We start from the raw sequence: 12,008 nt of genomic DNA, 5'->3' as shown, positions 1-12,008 counted from the left end.
ATTTTTTAAGAAGGAAGACTAAAAATGAATTGATCCTTACCTCTATGGGATTGCTGTTGATAACTGCAAATAAAATGCTAGTAGCTTCTGTTGCACTCAATATTCCAAAATCTATAAACCGTTCCTCAGTTCTTGGAGGCAGTACAAAGTACTAGAAAGATTGATAAAGGCATTTTAGCTTAACTTTTATACAAAGTATACTCAAACTCTAAGCTCATTAACAAATGCATTAAAAAAATCAAATACAGCAGTACTGCGACAGTCTCAAAGTTCTACACATTTGCTACATAAAACCAAAAGGAACACAGAGGTCTTTTTCGGCAGTAACAGAAGCTGTTTACGGAAAGAACTGGTGAAGTGGGGTTTTTTTGGGTGACATTTTCCTTATCTGGAAAATCATGATGAAATTAAAAAAGCCATCCTCCCATACAAGCAGAATATAGAATTAAAATGAATTCTGCTTCTAATTAGACTAAAGTTTCCAGAAAAAAAGGAAAATACTTACATCTAAAAACCCTGTGTATGCTCGGACAGGTAGGTGAAATTTAGAAGCATTGGTGATGAGTAAAATATTGTTATCTATATGAACAGACGATGTGGAAGGCATAAAATAAAGTGTAAAAATATATCTGGATTCAGTAGGTGGAATTAAGACAGGTTTGCTGAAGTTCTGGACCTGGATCAGTGAAGAATGAAGAACAAAATTACGATTTAACAAAGTGCAGCATATTTAAACATTTAGTATTAGGAAAACTGTTCCACTGGAACTGGGCTTACTTTAAACATTGTTTTTGCTTCTTCTGGTAACAAAACATCATGTATGAGGACTGCAAAACTGAATGTGTTTGTTAGGTAGATTGGTCTTTCCACGGAATCAGAAGGACTGTCACGGATATGAAAGAGTGTGGCAGCATGATCAAATCCTAAATATCTATTAAAAGAAAAAAAAGTATTAAAAACTGAAGACCTTCCTCAAAAATAATCTGTTCTTTTTACACAAAAGAATAGAACCCATTCAGTCCCACAGCAAAAAAGGTACATATCCTACTGCATGCTGACACTATGTATTAGCACTACAAGGACACAGATTATTCAATAATCCCATTGAGATAAGAACGTATGTAACTCAACATATTAGAAGGACTAAAAACAAGTGTTGGAGTAGTAAGATATTTTGCAAATCGCATATGTTCCTTATTACCCAAATCAGGCATCTGCAGCACAAAAGTTCTGATATGTAAGGATTAGTTTACATGTTCACCTTTAAAAAAATACTCTGACAGTTCTGTTGACAACAAATTATCACCCTGTTTGAACTATAATTAGAAAGAACTTAGCCATACTTTGTAACTCAGTAATAAAAAACAAAGTACTGACAATTTCCCCAGAATTTTGCTTAAAACTATTTTCTCTACCCTCATTTCAGATTATAGTGATAGAACGGCAAATACAAAACTGGAAAACTTTTCAATACTGCATGCTGAAGATGTCTCACCAGAGCCTTCAACTACTCTGACAAACAACTCAGTAAGATCACTTTGAATCCATTTCCTGAAACTAGCTTATGTATTACTAAGACTACCTCATCTACTAATACAAGAACAGAAAAATTCAAACCAGTAATTGTAGTTCTAAACAAGCTCCTGATTTAGAAGACACAGGCACCATCTCTTTATATCCCCTCCTTCTCCATAAAAGGCTAAGATTCCCCTCTGCATCAGCTAATTCTCAGCATTTAGTTTTTGAGCAATGTTCAACAACTGTAAGCTTACCCGTCCAATACTTCTGCTTGATATGGTATTTCAAGTTTGGAGTAGCTCTTCTCTTTTGCTTTAACGGTTATTTTCCCAGAAGACTGTGATGCTTTTTTTGCTTTTGATGCTGTACACACAGGAATATAGGAAGCTTGTTAGAGCAGACAAGAAATGACCTATCAGGTTAGACCAGCATGAGTGGAAGAATAAAAGCACAGAGCCAGACCAGAGATAAAACATCACTGAAGAAGAAAATTGATCTTAAGGAAATTTCAAAGAACTGACATAGAATAAATCTAGGAAGTAAAAGATCAGAGTTCCAAATCCCTCCCCCTTAACTCCAGTTAGGAGACATGCCTAAGTTAGTAAGCTTATCTACCTTAGGAAAGTCTAGTTGTTCCTGTCAAAGAAGTAACTCAGATATGTCCAGAAGATGATTCAGATCCTAAGTGAGTTGAATTCTCCACTTAAAGCATGGATATATCCATCTCTCCACTAACAGAACAGAAACTTGAGATGACTACACTCCTTATTTAAAACTACCAGACAAGCAGTACTTGGGACCAAGAATGCAGCAACATTTTAATTAAAAATAAAAGACAGTCTAAACTTTACAGAAATATAGCCAGAATCCTTGTAAGAACTCGAACTATATAAGCCCTAAGAAAGAAGCCCACAGGTCTGTTCCAAGGTCACTGAACAAAAAATGTTATCCTGGTAGAAATGCCACAGTCAAGGGATTCAAATCTGGTTGGTGGAAACCACCAATCCTTAAGGCACCTGCATGTATATTAGGACAGCTGAAAGAGCAAATATCATTTATGGCTGGCTGCTTTACTGAAAATAAGTCACCAGTCAGTCCAGTAAATACAGCAAGTAGCTTGATTGGATTTTTTTTCCACCTACCATTCCTTCCAAAACCTATCATACTTTAGTCGGTAGGCCTTCATACAAAACTCCCTCCAGTTTCAAAAAACGGACATATTATTATACCAGGTTGACATAGTTCAGCTATTTCAAAATTCATTTGTAAGCTAAAATGTATTTCACTCACGTTACAGACCTTAAACTTTTTTAAACCTAAAGTGTTAATTAGTAAAAAAGAAAAAAAAATTAATCCTCTATCCATGCAACTTCTAAAATCAAGTCTATCTGAAATAAAAACATTGCATCTATATACCTCCAATTTTAAGCAATCCAGGTTGAGACTTACAGCACCAACTAGTAACTTAAAGCTGTAATTTCTGAGTAGGTCAACAGCATTCTGACAGTTGACTAAAATCTTTAATAAAAATGGAGGTGCCTTTCCACAAAATGTCAGCATAATATTTATGGTGACAGTACGTAGGAGGGAAATGAACCAATATACTTCTTCCATAACGATACCAGTGAAAGTCAGTAGGAGCATACATTCCACCTCCTTGTAGGAAAGGAACCAGTGAAAAGTTTTGCCACCCTCTCCTCCACCCTTTTTCTTTAATATGCATGCAAGGTGGCAAAATAAAACAAGCTGACATTCACAGTAAGATTCTCAAGAGCATGTCAGGGGCATCTTGGGGGCATTCCAAATAAAACACAATTTGGGGGGGGAAATAAAAAAAATTTAGATTCTTTTTTAAATTTGTGAAAGATCAAAGGGCAATCCAAGTGATATATTCACTTCTAATTATATATTGTGAGGAATCTGTCCTGGCTTGTCAGGATTTCTCAAAACAGACATCTATTTGGACTAACCATACATTTTAAAGAATTAGTGTTTTAATATAAGAACACCACTTATGTTTCACAGAAATCTAACATTCAATTTTTACACACACACGCACGCACACACAGAGTTGCTTAGAAATTGCTTCTCTTCTCACTATTATTTGTTATTGGTTTAAGTTACTTGCTGTCTGTGACTTCAGAAATGATCCCTTTGAAAATAACAGAAGTTAGAAGAAATGTAAGCCATTTCCAGGTAGGAAAATTTCATTTTTTCCCCCCAAAATGACAAATACCATTTTCTTAAGAGAACTGGAAAATAATTCACAAAATTTCAGTAAATGTTAAGAAGAATTTGAAATGTTCCAAGAAGAGAGGAGTAGTACTTACCATCAAAGCTAATACTTGCAACTTTGGTATATTTACTTTCAGAGGCTTTTAACGTAACTGGCTTGAAATGTACTGTTATAGCTTCATTCTGTGGTGTAGGTCTAACACTCTGCAAACAGAATCAAAATATTAAGCACCTGTAAATTTATCATTGTTAACACACTGTACAGCTTTCATGCATTCTTCAAAGTGACTGTTATAACTGCAGTTACTTTTTGCTGAGTTTTTACAAGTCTGTCTTCCCTATAACAAAGCAGCATTATAAGATATTGTAGAATTTTTTTCAGGTCCTACAAATTACTCAGGTAGTCAGCATGGAGGAAAGTGGGCAATAGAGAGAATTTCCAATTCTCTTTGGAAATGTTGGATGAAGTATGGACAAAAACCTAACTACAAAATGCTGATAGAGAAAATAGAGAAAAAAGATTTTTTTTTAAGATTTTATTTTTTATTCCTTATGCCTCAGGGTTAAAATAGCTACAGAGTACATTTGTTTCTGGTTGACTCATTAACAAAGCTGTTAAGTGAGTTGTGTAATTAATGGTGATGATACACAAGGCAAGGTGAACCTAGCTTGCCTATGATGCCATGCTAAGTCTGCAGAGCTGCCAGGAAAAAAAAAAAAAAAAAAAACTGTATAAAGAACAATTTTGTAACTCTGAGATTACAGTCACTCTGTAATGACATTTTACAAGATCAACTTTTGTACTGAGGGTTACTATTTTAAACTCAATGTAAAAGGTGAATTGAGCATGACTAGAACAGCAATTCTGTCAGTTATTAGCCATAGAATTACAGGTGATGCTGAATGTCAATATTTGAAGAGTTTATGAAGATTGCTGGTGAAGTCCTTAAATAGACAGATTTAGCTAGACAGATTCCCAGACAGGAACTGGGAATCAAGCAGTGAAATGCTCTTATTCTTACTTTACTTAACATTGGGATGGCTGCCATGGTTCCTGCTCCCCAGCTGTCTTCTGCTGCAAGAACAGCTCAGCTGCTCATGTAGCAGCTGCTAAACTGCTGCAAATTACAAAATGTTTTATTAAGAAAACTGAAATGAGTGCTGGTTTACCTTATACTGGGCTGCAGATGTCCAGCACCTGCTTCATAAGCAGCTGAGCCTTTCTTGGTCAGAGAGGAGCAGGGCAGACAACCAGTGGCAGGAACCAATTACAGCTATTTCAAGCTAAGCTATCCTTTCTTGCCAATAAAAGCCATAAAATCTTGCATATAGAACTATGCTCTGTGGACCACATGACCTTTAGAGGAAACGGGCATGACTACTACTGCAGCTAATGAATAATACCTATTACCTCAACTAGAAGATTCTGTGTTTTGGATCAGTAGTACCGAGCTTTATTACCCATCTACGTGCATGTCGTACAGATATCCGACACCTCTCTTCATGAGTCAGTTCAGTATCACAATTGCCTTCTAATGAAATTCCATAGCGCAAAACTGAAATCTTGCAGTATCTCAAAAAACACAGCAACAGCAAAACAAACAAACAACCCCCTCCCCCAAAAAACTCTTAAAGCAGACAAAGCCAAAGCTGCAACCAAGTTTACAGCTTTTGCATAGCAAAAAGGATAAGCATTTCTAGTAGCTCTTTTCATGCTAAAGGCTGTTTCTTAATTATTAATCTTTGAAACTATGCTGATTGCATTCAGCAAACCAAACTGGAAATATTTAAAAAGTATAACCTATTGTAGAGAAATATCAGGTTTCAGAGGTGCATCTCTTAAATCATGAGTGCAAAAAACCTAGATAGATTTACTCAAAATGTCTACAGCTGGTGAATTTAATTAAGGAAGGAATTTAGCACTGTTTTGTTGAAAATTTCTTAACTGTACTGTGCACATTTCTCACTTGCTGTTTGATTACATGATATAAAAAGAAATATGGCAGTAAGACAACTAAGGGAAAAAAAACTTCCTTAACAACCTTTCAACTTCATTTTTCTCAAATTATAATTCATTTAATTTGCCTGAGCAAAAGCAGTCTCCTGAGATGCACCTTACAAATCATCAAAACTAGACTCTACATAGCAAGTCGTAAGAAAACACACAAAAACAAGTTCCATCAAAAATCCAGTACCACCAATTTTCTCAGAAAACCTTCTAACAGCAACTTCTATAGGGAAGGAGAATTTCAAAAAAAGACATGCTTCATTAAGACGTGCATCTCCCATGGACTGCCCCACTCATGCTTCCTGTCCCTGCTGTGTGGAAACACTTTCAACATTTAATGCAACAGCAGAAAAAAAATGGACCTGAAACATTCTAGAGAACATGAAAAAGAAAGGGACCATGCTCTTGCAGCAGTAACTGGGGAGAACTCACAGACTACACCTATTCTCCTAAACTAAACAGGAAAAGAGCACGGGCTCAAACCCTGGCACACAATCAAACAACCTGTTCAACTATCAGCAAGCTCCCAAGCATAATTGTGGCTCATTCTCCTAGCACATGGGCAGGCGTGCCTCTAAAGGGGAGCAGGCCAGGGACTTCTACTTACAGACAGTAAAGCCAAGTTAACCCCAGTGCAAGACGAAATAGCCATGCGGACGCAAGCAGTACTAAGGTTCCTTCTTCCCTTAGTGTCAGAGCAACCTCTGTATTGCTTTATTCACTTTTTCAGATATGGTCATTTAGTCAGCTGACCTTCAGCTTCAGTTAACTGAACTTTCTAACTAACTTAACTCTTACAGGAAATAAAGCAAATCTATACAGCACCACCCAGAACTGCCATGGGAATGAACTACTACTGGAATTCCATCCTTCAAATTAACTTTCCCTTGATAACTGTGTCTTGGATACATGCACTCATACATGGAGACTAAAAATATACCTCAGAAGTAAACTACTTCTCACAGGCTTAAAAAGAGAGGAGAAAAAAAAAAAATCTGCTCTTAAGTATCTGAATTGTGACAAAAATCCATACAAGTACTTTATACACATTTTACTGTCAAACGGACAGAACTCAGCTACAATATACAGGGCTCCTAAAGTTCTTTTTGCATCAATCATGATCAGCAGCTCAAATTTAAGAGCACGCCTTTGCTTTTAGCAATCAACTGGGCTTAAACTCCATTAAAGAAACATGAAATTTTCATTCTAGAGAAGGGACAGACAAAAAGTGATCAGCAATCAAATTTATCAGACTTTTGACTGCATGGTTTAATTGTTATAGCATGACAGAAGTTCGCCCAGTCATAAAATAAACACGATTCTCCCTAAAAATGGGGAAAACCTGACAAAATGCAAATAAGGAAGTTTTTATAAAGAGCTTTAAAACTCAGAAAAAAAAAAAAACAACTCATTTTCCTGAACCAATTTGTTGGACCACAGTATGACTAAGTACTTAAAGGTGGAACAACTACAACTTTGTCAACAACACTATTAGCAGTCTCTCATGCACAGATGACCTGAAGATATTTAGTTCCTCCAGCAGCAAGCTTAAATATATGCTAAATATAGCCTTGGCCTTTTCTTCTGACATCAGGATGAAATTTGTGACAGACATCTGCCTCAACTGCTTTTAAACTCTAGTTCCAAAGGGTCAGAAGCCCATTTTAAAGGTTTACTAGAAATACCCCATTCACAAGATTCATTCTAAAAATTCTTTATTCATGCTGACCATTTTGAAATCTATGTGGCTGGCACAGCAGCAGCAGTTTACACAGTGCCTGAAATGCTGGGAAGGTTATATAGTACGCAAACATCACAACAAAATTGTTCCTTACTCATAGGAACTACTGACTTTCAAAATTATTAAGTACAGCTTTTGGTGCATATCAAAAGGGATGTGTGAGCATAATGCCATATGTGACACACTGGAAAATGCATCATATTTGAACAGATGTGAGATAACTTTATCATTGCAGAAGTGAGTTCTAAAAGTCTTCAAAGCCCCCAAATTCACTGCTTTTATACGCTGGATAATTAATCCCGAAAAAGTCTGTCATGACTTCTAAAATGAAGTTATCAAACGATATCAAATGATAGTCTTCTGGTACTATAAAGATCATAGTCTAAACAAATGAGTAGGTTTTTTTTGAAGAAGTAGGTAGTATGTTATCAGATATTAGAAGTGATACTGATGGCTTGAGTATAAAGTTATTGGTATTGTACTCAGGAAAGATGTTTCACGCTTTACAAACTATCTGTATGCCAAAAATCTGGCCAATCTAAGAAGATAGCCATGACATAAGAAAATAGGCATAGCTGAAAAAAATAATTTAAGAAATTTTCTGACCTTTTGGTTGTAAAAATTATATACAGGTCTTTTTAGGGGGAAAAAAAAAAACTTTTAAACTAGAACATATAACTACCCTCTACAGAAGGCAGTTCATAACTTCAAAGGCCATAAGGGACTTTGTAGGCTCATGTAGTCTCACTAATGTCATAAGCATTAGGACTTCCATGAATTAAATCCTGCTTGTATAATATTACGAGTTTGTCTTGACTTAGAAATTGCCAGTGAGTAATAATTTAGTAAGCATTGCAATGGACTATTATCACAGTTGAAAGTTATTCTTATTATTAAAAATGTGTGTGCTGTTTGTAGCCTAAGTCTGTCTAGCCTCAGTTTCTAGTATCTTGTTTTATGTTTTTGTTGCACCTCTATTATTAAAATATTCTTCCCTAAGGTTATAGACACAAGCTTTAAAAACACTGCAAAGATTTGCAAGAGTTCAGTAAAGCCTCTTTGCCAATCCTTCAGTCATTCTTGCTTCCTCTGGATTCTTTTCAACATTTCAACATCCTTTTTGAACTGCACTGGGAAAAAGTATAGCTAGCTGTACAACTAATCTGCAAAACAAAGAAGAAAAGAGGAGGAATGGGAAGAAGTGAGAAAAATAGGGGGCAACGAGAAAAATCACATAAGAAAAAAGGTACGGGTGAATGAAGGTGGACCACCAGAACAGAAGCAAAATTCTGTGATAAAATTAGTAAATAGAAAATCCAAAAACTGGAGCTCTAAAGCTGTCTGCACTCTATCTGCAGCTGTGGTGATCTCACTGGAGAGGGCTCTAGAAGGTTCCCAAGCCTTTTTTCATATTTCAAGCTACAAAGCAGAGAAACTCAAGAAAACAAGAGTCACTGTACAATCTGCTTTTGAAAGTTACTCTTTGCTCATTCTAAATTAATATGTTGGACCACCACTAGCCCACAACCTTTATACTTTCTCTGCCACAGACTCCATGAGACAAAGAATCCCAAAGACCTGGGGATTAATCTCAAAGTTCGCTGAACTGGAGTTAAGGTTCTCAATGGGAAAAACTTCAAGTGGCTAGGATATTGAAGACAACCTATAAATGCCGAAATAACTGTTCAAATGATTCTATAAAGCAAATGAGTTTTACCACGCATACGGATTATTTGTTGTCCAACTATGAAGTTATATTTTCAGCCACATATCACCTAGCTTCCAATTCTGAACAACATATGGTGATATGTGAATGATCAATTTTTATGAGAAGTAAATCCAAATAGAAAGTTTCAAATTGAAAGGAAATAAAACTTACTGTAATTGGCACATCTTTTGTTCCTGAATTTAATAAATGCAGATTTAAAATTTTTGGCAGATCTGTTAAAGAACAAAAAACACACCTGTCTATTAGGCTACATTAACATAAAAATATTATACAAACAATAATCTACACTAGCTGTTTTTTTCATATTAATCAACTGTTGTTCAGTGTTAAAAGTTAGATCAGTGACAGTACAGCCAGTCAAAAATACCTAGTTCCAAGAATCTGACACACTTAAACACATTTTTATGTATCAGTAGGCATTATAAGCTTCAGTTAACCACTCTGATTTCTAAAACATTAAGAAATGAACAGGCTAATACTGCTACAATGAATGATTTTTTCAGATGCACCAGTATTCAGCAGAAACTGAGCTTTCAAATAATTCTTTACATGTTAAATGAGTAAGTTGCATGGAAAAATACTTCAGAAGCTATATCACTTTTTTGAAAGAAGATATAGACTATTTTTCTAGAATGATGTACCCTTTTACAGTTTTGAAAGACTCAGCTGTGAAAGCTTTTGAAGATTCTTCAGCTGTGCTTTCTGCCATGTGTATATTGTAAATTTTTCAATTTCACCAAACAATTTTCATTAGAAATATAAAATGTTTGACAAAAATGTTTAAGTGACAGTTCAAAAAAAGAAAAAAATATATCAAATGATCAAACACCAAATTTGATTTAGAACACCTTTACTGTTGCCTAACAGTGTTGGGGGGGGGATCAATAAAAAAAAAAAAAAACTTATGCAAATAGCAGTATTAAATATACTAATGCTGGTTTTCAGAAAACATCACGTGTAACTGTATAAGACCAACATGTGTCTCATTACTAGCCTTACAATTGGATGTGAGAACTACTGTTTGCTTGTACATATCCCAAATTTACTCACAGGTGGATACATTTGTGTAGAGTTTCAACACAGTTTTGTCCTATTTTTGAAAACCAGGCTCTTAAAGAATCATCAGCCCACAAGCAACCCTGAGTAGTACAAAGGTAAGTGGGCTCCCCCGCCTTGAAAATACTTTGAAGCCTGAAATATAATTTACCTTGTGTTCGTAGTGTACCAAAATCCAGCATTTCTGTAGATGAATAGATTCCTGGAGCTTAAAAATAAATAAATAAAGTTACCATTTTTTATTCTGTTAAAAATAAATTCAGCTGAATAACTTCAATAAATAATTTTCTACAAACCTGTTGTAACTTCTACCTCAACAGGGAGAATGATAAATTCTGTGTTGTCTGAGGCATTTGTTTTTATTCTAATGAAAGCTGTATGATTATCTGCTTCTCTTGAAGAAAAGCTGGCTCTCATCACTCCTTTTGTTTCATACGGAGGGATTTCCTAATAAAATAATCAAAACATACCAATGAGAGTGCAGTAATTACAAGAAGAGCTGCCACACCAAAAAATTACAATAGAAGCATCGAGTACAATTGTATTAAGAGAAAAAAAAAAAAAAATGTAAAAAAGCAGTAAAATACAGGCTGCATTTTTTTTTTTTTTAAGTTAACCATTAAATTTAGTAAGGATTTTTTTAATCCAGTAATATGATGATTATCAGAAAAAAATTTCCTCACATTAATGACACTGATTAAAAATAGGTATACACAAGAGGAATTCCATGTCCCATTTGATAGAGTTTTTTTTTATCAAAATTGTGGTAAAAAAAAAGTAGACTAACTAAATTGACAGAATCAATAAAGCGCAAAATCTAGTGATAAAAAAGTTAGAGTGCAGTAACATCAAACATTGATTTTACACATTTTAATTGCTTCCCCCCCAAAAACAAACATAAGGCATATATAGTTTCAATGATATAGAAGCAGATGTCAAAATCATGTAACTAAATGCAAATCAAAATAAATGCAGAATCATAAGTAACCAGAAGCCTGAAGAGTTGCAAGTTTATTAACCACCAAGCAGTTTACAGCAAAAAGTCAACATGTGTTGCCGTTTCTATGCCAAGCCTATTCCTTTAGTCCCAATCTGCATTCCAAGTTTGAAGACAAATCTTTCTGTATTTGCTGGACACAGCTGCAATGCAATACCAGCTTTAGACCCATGGTTGAAACACTAACATTGCATACGTTCCCCACCACATTATGGCCTGGTGATCTGGATTTTCTTTTTTTTAATAGAAGATGAAAATCTTGATTTCAAACGTGAAGATTCTTCCACTTCAAATGCAAATAAAGTAGGCAGAAAGTAGGAATTTCTGATGAGTAACCCTTGCCTCGCATTGATGTTCTTTCAATTGACAGCTTCTCTTTTATATTTTTGATGAAGGAGACTGGTCAAGACATAATCCAGATAGGTGCATGATGCCTTATACATCTCTTCTGCACTTTCTGTAGTATAAACTCATACTGATCCGTTGTGGACGTCCAGCAATATTTTGCATGGAACAGTGATTGTAGACGTATGCTTTGAAAAGCGTCACCTATCAAAGTAACTAGTTTCAACTGCTACTACTTGGCAAGTCCCTATATTAAAACTTGCACTGGCTACTCTAGTTTTCACAATTAATTCACAAATCTAACATAATGCAGGTGTTCATTAACGTTTCCAAGGATGTGATTTGATTCTTCTGTATAAGTAACCAGGGATCTAAGGTT

General features: G+C 35.2%; 1 protein-coding gene across 4 annotated transcripts in view; it reads right to left on the bottom strand.

The window, feature by feature from the left end:
* Positions 1 to 12,008, bottom strand: part of TMEM131 (transmembrane protein 131) — a 107,777-nt gene that overhangs the window by 39,438 nt on the left and 56,331 nt on the right. For all 4 annotated transcript variants that reach the window (XR_003254131.1, XM_026069445.1, XM_026069447.1 and 1 more), the window contains exons 9-16: positions 10,584 to 10,734; positions 10,439 to 10,495; positions 9,382 to 9,443; positions 3,849 to 3,957; positions 1,773 to 1,881; positions 778 to 931; positions 506 to 676; positions 41 to 151 (exon numbers count right to left, since the gene is read on the bottom strand). Coding sequence is in view for 3 of the 4 variants with exons in the window: in XM_026069445.1 (XP_025925230.1) it covers positions 41 to 151; positions 506 to 676; positions 778 to 931; positions 1,773 to 1,881; positions 3,849 to 3,957; positions 9,382 to 9,443; positions 10,439 to 10,495; positions 10,584 to 10,734 (924 nt within the window). In the remaining variant the exon portion in view is untranslated. The remainder of the gene's footprint in view (positions 1 to 40; positions 152 to 505; positions 677 to 777; positions 932 to 1,772; positions 1,882 to 3,848; positions 3,958 to 9,381; positions 9,444 to 10,438; positions 10,496 to 10,583; positions 10,735 to 12,008) is intronic.

Source organism: Apteryx rowi, unplaced genomic scaffold, assembly GCF_003343035.1.
Source record: "Apteryx rowi isolate R43461 unplaced genomic scaffold, aptRow1 scaffold_297, whole genome shotgun sequence".
NCBI lineage: Eukaryota > Metazoa > Chordata > Aves > Apterygiformes > Apterygidae > Apteryx > Apteryx rowi.
This window is presented reverse-complemented; position numbering and strand designations above follow the sequence as displayed.